This window comes from Osmerus eperlanus, chromosome 1, assembly GCF_963692335.1.
Source record: "Osmerus eperlanus chromosome 1, fOsmEpe2.1, whole genome shotgun sequence".
NCBI lineage: Eukaryota > Metazoa > Chordata > Actinopteri > Osmeriformes > Osmeridae > Osmerus > Osmerus eperlanus.
The window spans coordinates 18072659-18092500 of record NC_085018.1 but is presented as its reverse complement, the minus strand read 5'-3'; the positions used below and the strand labels follow the sequence as shown (position 1 = coordinate 18092500).

Here is a 19842-nt window from a genome sequence, read left to right as displayed (position 1 = left end):
CTATAGAAATCTGAGAGCAACATTTGAGTGCAGTTTGAAAAAAGAGAATGTGCTTACATGGCATTTGGTTTGATGTAGTGCTGATTAAAAATGGATTGGGCTCTCGCTGAGAGTGGGCTGTCCTGACAGGACAAGGTCATAGAGCAGTGCCATGGTACACTGTCAGCCAGTCGGGCAGGGCAGGCCAAGGCCACTAGCATGCTACTATGGTGCACCCATACCCTATCCCTGTCCACTACCTGATCATGTGGCCAATCATCACCGCAGAGAACACCCCATGATTCATCCTGCACCACCCCTGACACTGTGCCAACTTCTCTGACCTCATTTCCTCTCTGACTCCTGATAACATGCCAATCATTGTGACCTCATTTCCTGCCTCACCCTTAAAACCAAGCCAATTTTGTTGACCCTCCATACAGAATGCCTCCAGGAAGCTAAGCCAGTGTGATGTCTCAGTGACGAGCATAGCCTTGATACCCACAATGCTCTTATCGTTTTCCCATGCCTGCATGATACAATACAGTAGGCCACAAATGGGACCAGATCAATCAGGTTATTTAAAAGTTTAATGGATATTCCCAGTAAACCACCCCAGGAATCACTAGCGTCAGGACTGCTGAATCAGGATGATGAGAAACAGGAGAAAGAATGGAGAATAGAGCCAGGGGAAAAACAAGAATATAAGTACTTGGAATTTGAGCAAGGAGGATAGAGAAGGTGTGAGAAAAGGCTTTGGAGCTATACTGAAAGAGGGGCCAGAACAAACGTGGGAGTAAAAGAGGGAGGGACAAGGAAAGAGGGCGCGAGAGAGAGAGAGAGAGAGAGAGAGAGAGAGAGAGAGAGAGAGAGAGAGAGAGAGAGAGAGAGAGAGAGAGAGAGAGACTGGGGGGTAAGAGATGGGGAGCACTCTGACTGCTTTAAAATGGAGCTGAACATTTTATGAGAACCTCATTGAATGTGTGTGTGTATGTGTGTACTGGTGAGTGTATGGGTGCAGAGAGATGGCTCTGTGCCATACCTTAAGCTCTACAAGATGGTGAGAGAAAATAGGAAATAGACAAATCAAGTTGTGGACATTATTATAATAATTATACACTACCCATAATGCACTTTACTGTCTCTCACCAGATTGCCCACAGACAGCACTTCCTCAAAGTGGGGGGTCATGGGATAGTGCTCCATGGCCATGAACAAAGTGTTGAGGACGATGCAGATAGTGATGCCCAAGTCAACAAAGGGGTCCATGACGATAAGGTTGACAACGTGCTTGATCTTCAGCCAAAAGGGAAAGCACTCCCAGATGAGGAATATGTTAGCAAATTTGTACCAGCATGGAGGGCACTTCCTCTGAGACTCCTCCAACTCTGTAGAAAGGTTGGGGCAACAGCAGGGAGGGGGGCAAGGGGAGGGAGGGGGGCAAGGGGAGGGAGGGGGGCAACAGCAGGGAGGGGGGCAAGGGGAGGGAGGGGGGCAAGGGGAGGGAGGGGGGCAACAGCAGGGAGGGGGGCAAGGGGAGGGAGGGGGGCAAGGGGAGGGAGGGGGGCAACAGCAGGGAGGGGGGCAAGGGGAGGGAGGGGGGCAAGGGGAGGGAGGGGGGAAACAGCAGGGAGGGGGGCAAGGGGAGGGAGGGGGGCAAGGGGAGGGAGGGGGGCAAGGGGAGGGAGGGGGGCAACAGCAGGGAGGGGGGCAAGGGGAGGGAGGGGGGCAAGGGGAGGGAGGGGGGCAACAGCAGGGAGGGGGGCAAGGGGAGGGAGGGGGGCAAGGGCAGGGAGGGGGGCAAGGGGAGGGAGGGGGGCAAGGACAGGGAGGGGGGCAAGGACAGGGAGGGGGGCAAGGGCAGGGAGGGGGGCAAGGGGAGGGAGGGGGGCAAGGACAGGGAGGGGGGCAAGGGCAGGGAGGGGGGCAAGGACAGGGAGGGGGGCAAGGACAGGGAGGGGGGCAAGGGCAGGGAGGGGGGCAAGGGGAGGGAGGGGGGCAAGGACAGGGAGGGGGGCAAGGACAGGGAGGGGGGCAAGGGCAGGGAGGGGGGCAAGGGCAGGGAGGGGGGCAAGGGCAAGAGGCAGAGGTGAGAGGGAACACCAACAGAGATAAATCTACATCATGACCCTGTAGGAAGGACCATCATCAGCATCCTGTTGTTTCGTCTGTGTTGAAGGTGAGGAGGTGATGAGGCTGTCCGTACCCTCCACCAGAGTGTTGGTGACCCCGCTCATAAGACTGTTGGCCCGGTCCTTCCCCTTGAAGGAGGAGTTGAGCTGGTCCACAGACACCATCAGAGAGCCTGAGTGCTTCTTCTTTACCTCCACCTCTGTGGTCTACACTCGAGGAGACACACACACCCCAGTCAGAAGGATCCAACACACCATGAATCCTATTCACACAGTCACCAGAAACCGATATACACATGTCTAGATTGCAAACTTGTTTAAACCCTACAGTCTCATAATCAACACTTCTATTCTAACATGTACATGTATCTGTTCAGTACAATAGGCCCTGCAATGCATTTAATCATAATGTTATTACAACTGTCTGCACGCCATGACTCCCAACCTTCAAACCTACATGCAAAGGCATGCATGTAACAGGATAGGAGATCAAGACAACATTCACCACGACACCATGCTACATCTGGAGACGTTGAGAGGTAAAGATAGGATTGGTTGATAGTCAAAGAATGTCAAATTATCATGCTAGCTAGGATGATTAACAATGCTGTCACTAGAATAGGGTTACGGTCTGTTCTTGCACCACCCAGTGGCTCAGGAAAAGAAAATGAATGAGGGAAAGAGAGATTGAAATATAGATAGAACAAACTGGCCCTGAACTCTTAAGTCCTTGAGAGAGAAAAAAGAGATTAAGGACAGAGACAAGATTGGTGTTTTGATGAGTGATGTTTTAAGCTGCTGTGCTGATATGTAATGAGTGATCATGTGTAATACAACGAATGGTAGCTAGCTTGGCAAGAAGGTGTTAGTGTTAAGAGGATTTTGTTATATAGTAACTGAAACCATGTCTGGACTGTGGTTGTTTGAGAGATTGCGAATGTTTTTATTGCTGGAACAGGATGCCACTCAGGGCAGCTGAAGCGAAGGGGTGAGGGGAAGAAGAGCAGGGGCACACCAGAATCTAGAGACCAGGAGAATCACAGGAGAACGAGGGAGAGTTCCACAAGAGAGCAGGAAGACAAATGGGGGAACAAGGCCAAATGAATAGGAGAGGACATAGGAAACGTAGAGAAAGAGGAGAAGCTGGAGCGACCAGGGACGGGGGGCGCGGGGGGGGGGGGGGGGGGCAGGGGGCAGGGGGCAGGAGGGCCTCCACCATCACCATCATGCCTAGACTGGATCCGTGTCTCACGGACGTTCTTACACTGTCGTCAGTGGCTGCCTTATCTATTTTCACCTCAGGCAGAAGCCGTCCGCCGGGCCCTGGGCCGATGAGCGACACCACGCCGTTGCAGTCCACCGTGCTGTTCCTCTTCCCTCCAGAGTGGGGCACCAGTGGGTTGATGCGTGACGAGCCCTGGCTGTTGCCGCTGTAGCTGTTGCGCCGGTAGGGGATGAATAGGGAGCCACGGCGGTCCTCGCTCTCCTCCACCGTGCTGTGCTCGTCGTCGGCAAACTCGTTCTCCGAGCCCACGTCCTTGGAGCGGCCCTTGAAGCTGAAGATGCTGCTGCGGCTGTTGTGGCGTGACATGAAGGGCGAGCCTGGGATGCTGAGGAGAGACTGAGGGAGGAAAGGGCAGGATGGAGGAGGGGACGCAGGGGGAGGGGGGAGAGAGAAAGGAATGCAGAGAAAGAGACAGGCAGGTGTTGGGCGAGGGAAGGGGAAGAGAGAGACAAGGGCTCATATCAACAGAGAAAAAGTGAGAGGAAAAAAAACTAAAGGTGGTTCAGTACGGTTTCATTTTGTGATTTTTATGGTAAGGGTTATACTGTGTACGGTAGTGCTAGCCAGAGCTAGATCAAGTACATATAACCTTTCTCAGCATATCTTTGTCTGCCCTCCTTCCCTCTCTCTCTCTCTCTCTCTCTCTCTCTCTCTCTCTCTCTCTCTCTCTCTCTCTCTCTCTCTCTCTCTCTCTCTCTCTCTCGCTCTCGCTCTCGCTCTCGCTCTCGCTCTCTCTCTCTCTCTCTCTCTCTCTCTTTCTCTCATACACACTACCACACACACACATGTACACACAAAAACGAGGCCATGCCACGTGTGTAACGCAAAGGTGTGGCACAAAAACTAAGTAGAGTGTGGGAGTATCACACAAAACAAGGGGATTCAAGTTTAATTGTAAATAGCTAAACTGTAAAAAGGTAATATTGAATAATGGTTATTCATTACTTTGTGATCTGATCTCTTAGTACAATGACTATGGAGCGGGTAGCAGTCTCTGACTCTCTCTTTACCTGGTTTATGGACGTCTTTCTCCCCAGCCGGTTGCCTGGGAAACGGAAGGTGCTCCTCTTGCTGCCGTCATCAGATTCAGACTTGACCACCTTCTCGCTGTCACCCTTCTCCTTCTCCTGCTCCTTCTGACGCCACTTCTTCTTGCGGTTGCGACGCTCCTTGGCGCTTTTGGAGCTCAGCTTGGAGACTTCTGAGGAGCTACGGGACAGGTGAACCTCACCATCTTCCCCCACGGGGTCCTCCGACACCGTGCCAGCCGAGGTCGCCATGGCAGCAGCCTGTGGGCAGGAAACCACGGGGGAGGGGGGGAGAAATATGGGAGGGTGGTGAGGTCAGGGGGAACACTGAGAGAGGGAAAGCTGTGAGGCTCAGACAAAGGCATGCATAGACACACACTCCACACACAGCTGACCTGTGCATCTTCCTGCTGTTTTTTAAGCTGCTCAAGCATGGCCTTGAACTCGGCCTCCTTCTGCTCAGCCTCCTCCATGGTGGCCTGGTTCTGCTCCTCGTACGCCATAGCCACCACAGCCAGGATCAGGTTCACCAGGTAGAAAGAACCCACGAAGATCACCAGCACGAAGAAGATCATGTACGTCTTCCCTGCCGCCCTCAATGTCTTAGGAGGAGGGAAAGAAAGTGATAAAGAGACAGGGAGAGAGAGGGACAGAGGGAGAGAGAGAGAGAGTGAGTGAGAAAGAGAGATGAGGACCAGTCACCACCAAGAAGAAATGTCTATCAATAAAAGCCCCTATATGAAAAGTGTTCTATCCAGTTGCTGCTTTCTGTTTGCCTGTGTTCCACAATGGTTCACCAACCAGCCCATTCATCTGTTCCTCCAGAGTTGTATTGCGTGTGTATGTGTGTGTTTGTGTGGCTTGTGGTTATACGTGTGGTTGTTCACAATGCTTCACATTCACTCCACTAAGTTTGGTTATCCAGGATTGACACCAGGGATGATGGGAGGCACAGGGGTGCTATTGCAGGTCTCCCTTTTTAACAAGAATGGGTTAAACACACAAACACACATATATCACACATATCAAAACACTTAAGCTAGATCATTCACCCAGACTGGTGAATCTATTACAGCTGTGGCATTGTGTGAGTCTACAGGAGCATCAGTCAAACTGTCACATGCCTGTTCACATACAGTAGTAACTGGCATTACTGATTACAGTTAGGACAAACACAAATATATACTTTTTCATGTGTGTGTGGTAAATACCCTCTGTTTCATGGTATTCTCCTGCTGAATTATATACCACCATAGACTGTACAGAAGATAACAACACATCGAAACCTTTTACAACAAAACATGTCTAAGTTTCAACAAGACATGATTTTCAGCTACAGTAGACAACCTATTCACTTGGAACAGGCATAGACACAGTTCAATCTTTTGCCCAGTCTCCTCTTTGCTGAGGCTCCTCCACCAGTCAAACACAGTCTCTGGGGTTAACCACATACTCGACAAAGATGCTGTGAGACAGATTTGCTGATTCATTCTACGATGATGACGTTTTTTCTTTGTAAAATGTAGTGGGGGCAAAAACATCAGTCCCACTAAAGGAATGTTTTAATGTGGACTGGAAAATGAGTGACTATTAGGCATCTGTATGCCAAGCAACCAGCAAGGCAGGTAGGCAAGCATACAGACAGACAGACAGACAGACAGACTGACTGACAAATAGATGCACAAATAGACAGACAGCCTGTCTCTATACCAGCATGTAGAGGTTCTCCCAGAAGTCCTGGGTCATGAGACGGAAGAGCGTGAGAAAGGCCCATCCGAAGCTGTCAAAGCTGGTGTAGCCATAGTTTGGGTTTCTTCCTGCCTTCATACACGTGAAGCCTTCTGGACACCGTCTAAGACCACAGACAGAGAAACAGATTTACTGTCTCTAAACACTCACTGGCTAATAAGCTTGAGTTTGTATTCATGACAGCTGTTAACTTCCTATACGAACCATGCACTGAGGTGACATATGAATCGACTTACCCTGAGTCTGAGCTATTTCCACAGAGAAGGGCATCTATCTGACCAGGTATGAAGTAAAAATTGGCTGAAAAGTAAAAAGGTTTCCGTTTAATGTCACAAACACCTCACAATGTGCTGTGATTGCCACACACATGATCCCCATGTCTTTTCTAACTTTTTACATACTGGAAACATGGACAAATTGTGTTCAATTGTTTTCTTAGCTACTCCCAGACCCCTCGTGATCAGGTAAAACTCTTCCCCCAACAATGGACTTACTGTCATTCATAATGTATTCGTTCCAGTCAAATCCTAGGCTGCCATTGGCCAACGTGGTCTCAGTGTTGTTTATTGGCCATACGACACACTTGTGCCGCAAGTTTCCCATGAAGAGCTGAAGTCCAATCAAAGCGAAGACACCGAGACAGAATACGGTTAGGATCATCACATCGGACAGTTTTTTCACCGACTGGACAAGAGCTCCGACGATGGTCTTCAGACCTGCGGGAAGGAATGGGAAACACAGAAACATGCATACAAGCATCCACGCACACACACACACACACACACACACACACACACACATACATACACAGACATACACAGACATACACATACATGCACATACACACAAACAAATAAAAGGTAATGGGCATTGCAGGAATGCACAGAATCTGATTTAAATGATGAAGAGTCCAGAAGTGCAGATCTAATGAGGACTATAGGATATGCCCTGATCAGGACTAGGGATATGCCCTTCAACGCTGTCATCACTATGGTCATATCACAGTGGATTCCAAAGGTGTGTGAAAATGTAATGTTCCCCCACACCCAAATTTGAACTTTAATAAGTCTTTCTATACATCTATTTATGAATATAATGTATAATACAAAACATTTACTGTGTAAAGTACATTTAGGTTTTAACAGTTGACTACATAATGGGCAATAGTGTTCCACTTGTTTGTAGATCATAAGGAACAATATGAATAAACATCTTTTGTCATTACACTCAACAGTACATACATTCTAGACATACACTGTAATACAAAAAAAATATTCAGAGGACTTCACATCCCGTTGTTACAAACAGAGAACAGAACAACAACCAGACTGAGAGTGGCCGCATGTGTACTTCCTCATATAGACACACTTGTCATGTTTGTAACCGTATTTTAACTACACAAATGAGTTTGGCATGCCATATTCGCAACTTTGCTGATTACCTACACTATGTAAAGTAGTTCCTGCAATGTTCCGTACATTACAATACTGTTTATGTCAAAGCTAAACAATGGCTTTTTACTAAATTGTTCTACTGTGCGTCTAAATGAACTGAAATGTATTTTACCGATGTGTTATCAAGATGTTTGAGATATCTAACCTTTAGGTTGGGTAAAGTGTACATTTCAGGAGCACAGTATGTGTAGACCATCTTGGGAAACACATGGGGCCAATCTAAATCAGAGATAATAATAATCATATGGCACTAAAGAAACATCCACCAAATCAACCAAACACGGCAGCACAACAGACAGAGCGCAGGACTGAGGCCTGGCCAGAGCACAGGGAGTGAGAGGGAAGAGTGGGCAGGCGATGTAGGAGGATAGAGAGGGGAGGGCATGAAAGGGTCATGAGAGATCACATGCATGTCATTTAAACGCCAAGGCTGAAGAGATTGACTCCAGGGTCAACATCACCTGTCTCAAAACCGTGATGGTGACTTTGCTTTAACTGAAGAACCGTTCCCATCCTAGGCACCCCCTTCTCCCACTGGTTGATGTGATCCCCACTGGGTGTGCCCTCAGGCTGGGTGTGCCCTCAGGCTGGGTGTGCCCTCAGGCTGGGTGTGCCCTCAGGCTGGGTGTGCCCTCAGGCTGGGTGTGCCCTCAGGCTGGGTAAGCCCAGAGCACAGCTGAGTACTGTACACTGGAGGCTGAGCTTATAGTACTGTATGTACACAAATCCACAACAAATCATATAGTAGAACTTGCCCCCTCCATACACCCTTGATCAACAATAATTTTGTTCCGTTGGAGTGTTTGGCAGTGTGTAGGGGTTGAGGTGTGTGTTTGCATGCATGTGTGTGTGTGTCTGTGTACAGTTTGTACAGTATATGCCTTTCCGAGGCAATTTATTAATTCATGATGCAATTGTATCCATTGTTCCTGTACAAGTCTCAGTCCCCATGAGAAAATACCCTTTTGTTGTATTGAAAGAGAATTAGATCTATTCCTTCTTAGTCAGGTAATAGTGTGTGTATCTGCCTTTCAGTCCCAGGATGGTCAAAGATGTTCTTAAAAATCAGAGACCTAAATTCAAAGGGCCCTGTCATAATCAAAACAGAAAAAGGATTAAAGTAAATAAGCCCCTTTAAGCCAAACTTGTCAGAAAAGCAGGTGTCTTGATAAGCTTCATGCAGCATAAAATGTGTTGTCATACTAGGCTTGGCAGTCTTAGGGAATTAAATGGTCTTCACAGGTCACAGTACAACTTTATAGATGTGTGTTTTCCATTCTAAGACGATACATAAACTGATTGAGCAAGATAGTATCTAAAGTATCAGAATTTTTGTTATGTAAACTTGTAATCTGTATATCTTTAATTAACAAATGTCAAACAATGTCCTTTCACCAGTGGTAAGCTAATATAAACCTTCCTGTTCATTTTTTCCCTTTCATATCCACATATATATCCACATATTTACAAATACACTACTGTGAGACCCCCTTGGTCAGCTAAGTAGAAAATAGAAGAAAAAACCCATCAATGATTTATTGGATAATAATGAGATGTTTCTGTCTGATAAACATAAAATAGTAGTAGTAAAATGCTAAGCTAAACTTAGACATTAGAGCACACAGATTGTGTACTTTCTCCGAGTCAGTATGGAGCAGGGTCATATAGGGGTCACTTAAGATCCCCTCCACTTAACCCCACAAGACTGCCAGTAGACTGCTAAGCCTATCAAAAATGTATTGCTACCATTTTTGATTGTTTGGAGGAAAAAAATGAAAAAAAGCTCTGTTTTCTGAGGCATCCTCTATAAGAACCCAAAGTAACAGAAATGATGAGGAAAAAATATATAAAATAAGCTCAGCCTTAGTGTTTAAATGGGAGTCTCACCTGGAATGACAGAAATAGTTTTCAATGCTCGGAGAACCCTGAACGTTCTTAACGCCGAGACATTCCCAAGGTCCACAAACTCTGTTATATATCTGTAACGAGGTAGGATCACACACAGAACAGAACACCATGACACAAAACACGCACTGTAACACAGACACACGTACGCGCAAACGCACGACACCACCATCACCACCACCATTGAAGACCAGGGGGGAACACCACAGTGATAGAGATAACGGCTATCCACCCAGGACGAAGAGAGCGAGGGAGGAAGAGGAAACGGAAGGAAAGGAAACAAAAACACACACCTAACATCAACCCCCCGCGGTTTGCCCGCCCGTAAACACACACACCTACACAGTCTTACCTGGAATAACAGAAATTGTTTTCAAAGCCCTCAGAACCCTGAATGTACGCAGGGCTGACACATTGCCTAGGTTTACAAATTCTGTTATATACCTGCAGAGTGGATCAGATACAGTTACTCAGCAGACATTCCCATCAAATAGAGAAGAAAGAAAGAAAAAATAGAAAAGAAAGCAAGAAAAAAAAAGCAAGAAAAAAAAAAAAGAGAGAAAAGCTACTGAATTAGGGTTTAAAGAAATCATTTTCAGATTAACATAACAGTGTGGGAATGAGAATGTTTTGCTAAATGAAGGACAGTAAGAAAGAAAGAAAAAAATTAAAAATAATAATATACGAGAAAAAGAGAAATGCACGATTTCTCAGTAGAAACATTCTTTATCAGGAGCATTTATTTTAACAACATACGCACGTGCATAATCAAAGAAGTAAGGAGAATGAAAAAAGCCTGGTGGGGTTTGAAGAGACTGTAGTGAGGTAGGGTACGTACGCCATCGAGATGACCATGAAGTCCAACCAGTTCCATGGATCTCTTAGAAAGGTGAATCCGTCTATACAGAAGCCCCTGGCAACAATCTTCGTAAGTGACTCGAAAGTGTAAATACCCGTGAAGGTATACCTGGAATTGAGGTAGAGGAGAGTAATGTTTGTAGCATGAACTATCCATGAGCATGTTGATAATTTTAGGCTGAATTGATCAATGAGTGAATACTTACTCTACTTGTTTGGACCATTCTGGTGGATCGCTAAAAGTCATGAATATACAGTTGGTCAAAATGGTGCACATAATGATCATACTGAATAAAGTGAGAAGGAAACAAGTCAAGGAAAGTTCTGGAAAGTGTGACAACTCTAGAACTGATGCACCACTATGTTAGTGTAAAACAAATAATTTAGCAAGAAGTCATGACAAGAAACTAGAGACAAGGACCTCAAGGAAGAAGTGTTGCCATACATGTAGAATACATGGAATAACCTTAGCTCATTTTTTAACATTACAATGTATTATATTTCTAACAATGCAATGTACAATTATTACTGAATTAAATACAGTGGACAGTGGAAAAACCTGCCAATAAACCCTGAGGACCCTGAGGAAATGTGCCCAGTTGAACAATCACAGTCAAATGATTACTGAATGACATGCACATGCAAATACACTGCAGAACCTTGAAAGGATATGAATGTATCAAAATCTTAATTGCTATTCGCCTAAATAGATTAAAGGGGCTTATGATGTATAAGGAGGGCGTGGCACTAAAGCGGAAGATTGTTTTCCCTTTGTTTAGGACTATAAATGTCTGTGGAGAGAGAAAGAGAGAGACATATTATTCACAAGTACTATACATTACATTACATCATTCAGTAAAAACTGTAAATGCTGGCAACATACTGTCATCAGATTCCAGGACTGTGAGGCAAACTGTTGACTGACTGCCATGGAGGACACAATATTTTAGGATCCTTGATGTTTCAGGTCAAACATCCCTTAGAATGCCTTGTCTCCATTCCAGAATTATTAAACATTTTGAAAAAGACATCATTGTATGTCCCAGGCAGGCATACTTTTATGCTTTCTGTAAAAACACACTAACACATTAAAGACACTGTATCACTCTGTGCAGGACTCTCAGAAGGGAGAGAAGATAGTCAGACATGACCATGAAACCAGGCTATCTCTAGAACACAAGCTAGATTCACACTCTGGTTCACTCCAGTGTCATCACTCAGCTGTGTCCATTCACAGGCCTTTACCTACTATATATACCCTGGCCCCTGGCATAGACCCCTGGCTTTAGACGAAAGGATTCCTGTGTGTGTGTGTGTGTGTATGTGTGTGTGTGTGTGTGTGTGTGTGTGTGTGCGCGTGTGTGTGGTTATGTGTGTATGTCTGTGTCTCCCTTTCCTGGCTAGGTTGGCTTTCACCTCTACTGTAACCTTTGCAAGCTGCCACTGGAGTGCAGGAGACAAGTGCTGGGACAGGGAGAAGCTCTCCCCTCTGTCTGGAGCCAAATGGGCCTCTTCCTCTTTAGCTTAAAGCTCTTACTGGAAGAGAACTGCAAATGCTGACATCGATCAGGGCCAGATCTGCTGACCAGTCTCTCCACAACCGCTCCCCACCCAGAAGCAGGACTGGGCCAAGTGGTGCTGGCCAGTCTGGTTAGGCCTTTCTGTGTGCTGTGTGTGTGTTTGTGTGCAAGGTTGATATGGTGATATGGTCAGGTCATGTGATAGGTAACAAAGTCCCTATGACCTCTGATTAGCGTTCCCATGAGTCTGTGCTACAGAGTCATGTGCTACAGAGAGGGAATCCAAGTCAACCTGGTTTAACTTACAACGCATAACCAACAACTAGAACATATTACAGTTTCATAATGGAGACAGTATAGTATGCAAAATGATGTACATTTACATGGATGGAATGTTCATGTTTAGTAGGCCATCTGAATTCCACACGGTCTGCCATTACATATGCTACTGTCTGCATATGACCACAAAGAACACACACACACTGTCGCATCTGGCAAGGGGAACACTTGAGAGAACTGCCGACGAGAAGCGTCCTGAGACAAGAGGTGTCCTGAAATCTAATTAGATTAAAAATAGCATAAGCAGTCTGGGGAAAGACAAAATGTATTCTCTGCATTAGAAGACTGCTCCCCCCCCTCTCTCCTTTATCATGTCCCTTTCTGTCCACATACTCTCGAACACCATCTAAGCCATCACAAAGAAAACCTCAATTAAAATATAATAAAATGGCGATAACAAAGTGGATGAAATATGAACTAAGCTTGTGTGTTGTAGGTTTAAGCGGAAGGTTAATGAGAGGAGGTTAGATGTGGCTTTCACAAAGCAGACACATGAATGACCTTGGCGTTCAGTACATGCCAGGGGTCTTGTTAGCATGGTCATAGTCCCAAGGCCTTCATACATGTTATTGTTGAGCTACACCTGCCCTCTCTGACCCCCGCACAATAGCTTTACGTGTTAGGAACAGAATGTGGAAGTTCATTGACTTCCTTCTTTATCAAGTCATTGGATTGCTTCCAACTGCTACTTATTGTTATGAGCACACACACAATCATACACACAATACAATATACAAATTGGATTCAGATGTGTATACGTGGTATGCGTTTTGTTGTAAATCCTTCAATATAGCTTTCTGAAATGAATTTGAGACTTGAGGGAGAGACTGACTCCCTCTATGTGGCAGTATGGCTAGAGATTGAAAGGGCTGTATAGGATCTCAAGTCCTGGCATCCTACATACAGTAGGACTGTTTCCCAGACACACTCTAATAGGGCTAACATATCGACCATGTTGTGTTGGGCCCCCTCCCGAAGACGATCAAACACACACTTCACATGCGTGAACACACACAATCCCGCAGAGTGGGCCATTTACTGTACACACAGCAGTTTAGCCGCACAAATATATTCACTCACGCTTGTGCATACTGTACCCACACACACATGAATGAATACGATCAATACAAGGCTAAACAAATGTAAAAGGTTTCTATAGAAAGTATGACTGATTTGCTGCAACACTCCTGAAAATGTCATAATCCTTGATAGAGAAGACCACATGCAGGGATGAGGAGCTAGAATGCAGCTGCAAAGACGACTAGGGACTGTGTGTGTATGTGTGTATGAGAGAGAGAGAGAGGGAGAGAGAGAGAGAGAGAGAGAGAGAGAGAGAGAGAGAGAGAGAGGGAGAGAGAGAGAGAGAGAGAGAGAGAGAGAGGGAGAGAGAGAGAGGGAGGGAGAGAGAGAGAGAGAGAGAGAGAGAGAGAGAGAGAGAGAGAGAGAGAGAGAGAGAGAGAGAGAGAGAGAGAGAGAGAGAGAGAGAGGGAGGGAGAGAGAGAGAGAGAGAGAGAGAGAGAGAGAGAGAGAGAGAGAGAGAGAGAGAGAGAGAGAGAGAGAGAGAGGGGGGGGGGGAAGAGAGAAAGAGAGAGAGAAGGAGAGAGAAAGGTGGAGCAGAGAGTTCGAAGGATCTAGAGGGGAGCATGCAGGGATACGGGACAACCGCAAAGAGAGCGAGAGAGAAAGGGAGAATGGAAGAATGAGAGAAGGAGGAGAGAGAGGGATGTGGGCATGCAGGGGAGGAAAGAGGGGGAAGGGGGGGATGCAGAAAGCCAGAGAGCTGCAGAGGGGAGAGAGCCAAACCTGAGATGGATGGGTGAACGGGAGGAGGAGGGATGGGCAGGCATGCAGCAAAGAGAGAGAGAGAGAGATGGGGAGGAGGGACAGAGAAAGATATGAGACTAAGCCAAGCTGGGAAACAATAGAGAGTAGGTCATCGATGGAAAGGGGGCTATGCTTGTGTATGTCAGATTGCCAGAACCAGACCTTGCGTATACACTTCACTGTACATATAGACCAAGGATTCACTTCCCATATCGCATCCATCCTGGGAGAGCAGTGACCTTCACAGACAGACGCATACTCGGCAGGAACATAATATTCCATACCACAACCTGACAGATTTCTGAGTGGACATGAACAAAGACTGCGACATATAATCCTTCTGAATGAGAAGCTTCTTAAAATGGCTCTCCCTTTTTTAAGCTACAGGAATTTTGTAACCCTTTTCTTGCTATGGCATGCACAATGCACATCATTCATTACAGCTCCACGCCCCCACCCCTCCCAACCTCCTCTTTACAAACGTATGTGACCCCCTCCCTCACTACAACATTCAGCCCAGCTGCACTGAGGCACACTCCCCTCCAGATACCTCCCTCCCTCCCTGCACCTCCCTCCCTCCCTCCCTCCCTCCCTCCCTCAGCCCGGTACAGGAGGATGCTGTGTCATCAGACACTAAGGACTCAGACAGAGCACTAAAGCCTGGGCCTCGCTCTAATTTACTACACCCAGGAGAGAGAATGGAAGGGGGAAGGGAAGGGGGGGGGGGGGCAGAGACAGAGGGGGGGGGGGGGAGCGAAGATGAAGAGAGGGGGGGCAGCGAGAAAGAGAGGAGTGGGGGGCAGAGAGAGAGCGTGCAAGCTCCACTCATTCATGCTGAACCCCTGTCTGTCTCCACCACCTCTCTGTGATCCGCGTCAGACTGTGAGGAAGACCGCTCTACCGCTCACTTACTAAGGGGGAGGCAGCCTGTCACTGCAAGAGACACTGCAGTTATTTACACCATAAAAAAGAAATAGAGCCCACCATTCCATACGCACAATAGATCCTAAGCTTAACAATTTTATACAACCTCCAGGCCAGGATGTTCTCTGGAATGAGAAACACAACAGGCCCATCCCTGCACCAGCACTTGCGCCAGTTGAACCCTTGCTTTCCATGTCCACATCCTCCGGCCCTCCTCGCTCCCCTTCCCGCATGAGCCCTGGAGCGCCTCTCCTTGTTTAATCACTCAAGACATTTGAAATGTCCAGGCAGTCCTCCCTCTCTCTTTCTCTCTCTCCCTTTCTCTCCGTTTCTATCACAGGGGAAAACAGGAACTGCAACGCTGCACTTCTCCTCCTCGCCTTCTCTACTCCCCCTTGCTCTTCCCCTCTTTGATGCACGAGTGCTGCGATCAGGTTTCACTGCAGCTGAAAACACACACACACACACACAGGCAAAGATAGACACACATGCAAGCATAAATGCACACGCACACACACGACAAAGGATCATGAACGGATTGGGGGGGTTAGCGGTCGAGCAGAGGAGAGGAGCAACTTGGAAGAGGTGAGACACAAAGAGAGGAGGAGGACGGAAGCTTTATCTGAATATTCATGTTGGACCTCCCCTAGGTGTTGTAAAGGTGAAGGCGTGTATAGGGGGTGGGACAAGTGAATAGTAGTAAAATACTCAGAATGACCAAGGGGCCCACTGGGATTGTTTGTGTGTGTGTTGGTATCTGTGTATGTGTGTGGTACTGGCAGGTTGATGAGTGGCCCTCTGCTGTCCACATAGCCCATGTATATGACACAATGGGTGTATGTGTGACAGTCACAGGCCTTGGCAGAGCAAAGGGTTGCCCCCCCCCCTCCCCACATACACACACACAGACATGTGTATAGCACATAGCACACATATTCGTCCACACCTTAAGGAGCCAGGGAGGGGTATGGAAAGTGGGAGCCAGGTCACTGCTGCAGACTAGAGTGTGTGTGTGGGGGGGAGTCTGAGGAGAACCCAGAGCATCCTGTGAAAAATGAGTCTCCCATCCCATTCAAGGACAGGGAGGAGAGAGACGAGGGAGGATATCAGAGACACGAGGACAGGGGTGAGCAGCGGGCCTGGAGACAGAGAAGGAGAGGGGTGGGGTGGGACCCCGCTGCCCCAGCAGAGCTAGGGACATGGATCAATAGATCACAAGAGGCCCACTCACTTGATAACCCCAGTGTATGCCAGCTGTGTGTGCATCTGTGTGTATTAGTGAGTCAGCCGTGTACAGTGGGAGTTGAACATGAGGAAGGGTTTGTGTGAATATGAGAACTAAGTGCACGTAAGTTGGGCAATAGGTTTTGTTAGTATGTCTATTGGTATACGTGTTCTGTGTTGTGTGTATGTGAACTGTGTGTCTGTGATTGTGTGTGTCAGTATTCACTTGGTCCAAAACTATTGCAAGCCATGAACTTTTGACCATCGGTGTGTCATATGTACACTAACAGTATCTAGCATGGCATATCTGCCAGCATTTCAAATGTTATTCACTCTACCTGTCTCAACAATATTTCAATATTTTATTTCAATCATATTTTTTGCTAGCATGTTCCTTTATATTAGAACCAACTTCTCTTCTCTCTGCAGCCCCAACATAGTTGGAGATGACACACAAATGCTACACTGCACTCTGGGCCATGTAACCACGTTCAAAACACCAGATAGTTTGACACATTTAGAAGAAAACAGAGAAAGTTGTGCAAAAAACAAACAAACAATAGGATAGGGGACCAAAACAGGCGCAGTCTGCTCTGCTGGCACGACCAGGCGAGCTACATAATGGTCACTGAAACCCAACATGCTGGGGAAAGAAGGACAACACGACCCACCGAAGACAGCATACATACACTGACTGTACACGTGCACAGTCACATATCTACCAACAGGCCATCGCTCTCTGTCTCTCTGTCACACACACATTTACCCTGTCTGCTTCTCTTATGATCAGAGAATGATTGTCCTTGTGTGAGAATTCAATTAGCAATAGCACTGATAGCACATATTCAGAGATGCCTGTTCTCCATTTCTCCTGCCAGCATCCAACAAATTTACAGTAAGTGCATCAACACAGAGCATCAATCAACAGTACAGAAGACCACATAGGCAGCATTACTACTGAGGCCTGCACTCTTCATTCCCCCCCTATGGTCTTACAGAGGCCTCCGCAATGGGAGCATCTTTCATTCTATACCAGTCTAAACGAGGATGAACAAGCTGCTATGAGCATTCGTAATAACATTGTAAGTTTGATATGACCCTACATAGGTACTCAAACTCTAGTCTTCCCTTTTTAAGTATTAAAGAGCAGGGTCACACCTCAAGGTCGCTTTTACTGTTGACTCGATGCCATAGCCCTACCGCCATGGCAACTAAATTGTGTAACACCATTGTGTAACCTCCATTTTATCTAAATGACAGTGAACCTTTCACTTTCTGAATCTGGTTTCAGAGCCAATACAGATCGCGTGACAGATGAAGCTGATGAAGGGGGTTATGTCTGTCTTGGTGAGACTTATGAAATGTGTGACAAAGGACAACTCACTTTCTCATTCAAATAGTAGGGGTCCAAATCTTCCAGTGGTATTGCCAGCATTCCTTTAGGAACGTCCCCATAAATGAAGGGCACGCTCTTCCCAGCCTCCAGGTCACTGTTGGGCTTAGGTTTGTTGTCCTCATCATCGTCGCGGTGACTGCTGTCCGACTTGGGCTTGGGCTTCTTGTTCTTCGCCTCGTTGATGCGCTTCTCGATGTTAGCGAGGGATTCGGGCTTGAACTTCTTGAAGCTGTCAGGTCCTGGGGGTGCAATAAGGGGCGCAGCCATGTTTTCATCCTGCAGCTACGTGTTCTTTATTTCTGTTCCATCCCGGACATCCGGACCTGGTAGGAAGAGAGAGATGATGGGGGTTGACAGAAGGGATGGGTCAAATAGGGACATGGTGAACAACACAGCAACGCTACTTTTAATCAGGATTACAGCAAGCAACTGTTGATGTAAACAGTTCATCCCCATCCAAGAAAAAACACGAATGACCATATGCATTATTGTTCAATAACGCTTAATCGTCTCTGAAATGTATAGGTTATAAACTGTGTATAGATCCCCACTTTCAGTTAAAATCTAAAAGGGAGATGATGGGCGTATATTGTACAGGATGGCTCTCAGGACAGTTTCATATTTCATAGCTATCAGACGAGCTGGTTGCTGTGTCTCCCTGAGCCAGAGAGACGTGGAATGTTCTGGCTCTGTCACAGAGAAAGCAGACAAAGCAGGGCACCCAGACAGCAGGGTGTGCAACCTTTTGGAACCTGAGCAAGACACACAGATTTTCTCCGTTTTTCTTCCGACCTTAAACACTATGGTTTGCTTTCTTTCTATCTTTTTTCGTTCTCTTTCTCTCCCTCCCTCCTTCCCTCTCTCTCTCTTTCTCGCTCTACTCACACGAAGAAATCACACACATAGCAGGAATGATTCATTCAAGTTAGTGCCCCACACTGGCTGGTGTGGAGATGACCTTGGTGAACCCAGCAGCAACAGCAGCAGGCTGAGGGGGTGGGGGGGTGTTGGTCAGCTCAATCTCCAACTCCTCCGCTCCTCACATCTTCTAGGCATGGCCAGGATGCGTCCCCTTCTCTCAGCTGACCTGAGCTGGGAGAAGGGGAAGCTCACTAGGTTCTGTCTCTGGATTTTGCGACTAATAACATTCCTCCATACTTCCATTTTCTCTCTCTCTCTCTCTCTCTCTCTCTCACACTCTCTCTCTCTCTGTCTCTCTCAGAAAAACCAAATCCAAAAATGCATTCACAAGAAAGATGTTCTCTTTGTACCCATGATCTCTGAAATAATAGGATAATATTTCTATGTCAGTAATGTTACCCTGTACAGACCACCAAGGCTATCTCTAAAAATCAACATACTACCCCTGCAATTGTGAACAGTGAACACCACTATAGTGCACATATTCCGAAATTCTAAAAATAAACTGAACCCATCATCTTACAATGTAGCACGTACAGCATCATGATATCGATATATGTTATTTCTGAGCTAAATACTAAAAGAGGCAACTTAGAGTGAATCATTGTGAGGTTATTAAGTATTTCATAAAAGTTAATGTTGCTTTAGTGTCCAGTTGGGAATAGGGAGACAAAATCCAACAAATCCTGCCGAAAACCTGCCAGTATGTCCTCTGCTCGAGCATGTTTAGTCGTCTTAGTAGGCTATTTCTTAGACGTACTTGCAAGCGCTACACCGTTGGAGATCAAATGTTTGGAGTGGGATGCCTGTACATCGATGACTGGGGCATCTCACCTCTTCCCACAATTGATTATTGATAGCCTAGGTTAGGCTACCTTTTGGAACCAAATAGGAGGAGGCCGATGATCACCGCAAATTGATGTTAACAGAATTATAAACAGGCAGAGGCCACTTTTCTTTTTTTTGGGGGGGGGGGGGGGGGGGGGGGGGAGATATTCTTACATGCCTCCACCCTTCAACTTAACTGTAAACAGAGATGATCTACCACAAAGAAATTAAGTTGGCGTTTTAAGTAACCCGACCTGGGTGCAACCTCTAAGTCTCCTTCCACAATGCTACATCAATTGATCTACGCTCAAGGTGATTCACAAATAACGATGCAAAACAGTACTTCACATATGGGCCGAAGCTTACCTAACTTGGTAAGGCTCATAATTAGGAACGTATGTTTCAGTACGAAATGACTGTGCAGCCCACGGCTTTTACTAACGCAATTTATTTATTCAGCGACAAATGTCATAAAT

The 19842-nt window shown here is 46.5% G+C and overlaps 1 protein-coding gene across 5 annotated transcripts in view; it reads right to left on the bottom strand.

Moving 5' to 3' along the window:
- Positions 1 to 19842, bottom strand: part of scn8ab (sodium channel, voltage gated, type VIII, alpha subunit b) — a 37873-nt gene that overhangs the window by 15742 nt on the left and 2289 nt on the right. Inside the window, exons 2-14 of one of the 5 annotated variants that reach the window (XM_062466084.1) lie at positions 17606 to 17940; positions 11063 to 11181; positions 10597 to 10686; positions 10371 to 10499; positions 9515 to 9606; positions 6668 to 6889; positions 6410 to 6473; positions 6135 to 6276; positions 4820 to 5026; positions 4407 to 4685; positions 3376 to 3732; positions 2186 to 2318; positions 1129 to 1367 (exon numbers count right to left, since the gene is read on the bottom strand). In XM_062466084.1, coding sequence (XP_062322068.1) covers positions 1129 to 1367; positions 2186 to 2318; positions 3376 to 3732; positions 4407 to 4685; positions 4820 to 5026; positions 6135 to 6276; positions 6410 to 6473; positions 6668 to 6889; positions 9515 to 9606; positions 10371 to 10499; positions 10597 to 10686; positions 11063 to 11181; positions 17606 to 17884 — 2352 coding nt within the window. In that variant the 5' untranslated portion in view covers positions 17885 to 17940. Of the gene's footprint in view, positions 1 to 1128; positions 1368 to 2185; positions 2319 to 3375; positions 3733 to 4406; positions 4686 to 4819; positions 5027 to 6134; positions 6277 to 6409; positions 6474 to 6667; positions 6890 to 9514; positions 9607 to 9884; positions 9977 to 10370; positions 10500 to 10596; positions 10693 to 11062; positions 11182 to 17605; positions 17941 to 19842 lie in introns of those variants that run through there. The other 4 variants (XM_062466055.1, XM_062466074.1, XM_062466045.1 and 1 more) reach the window with 4 other exon arrangements.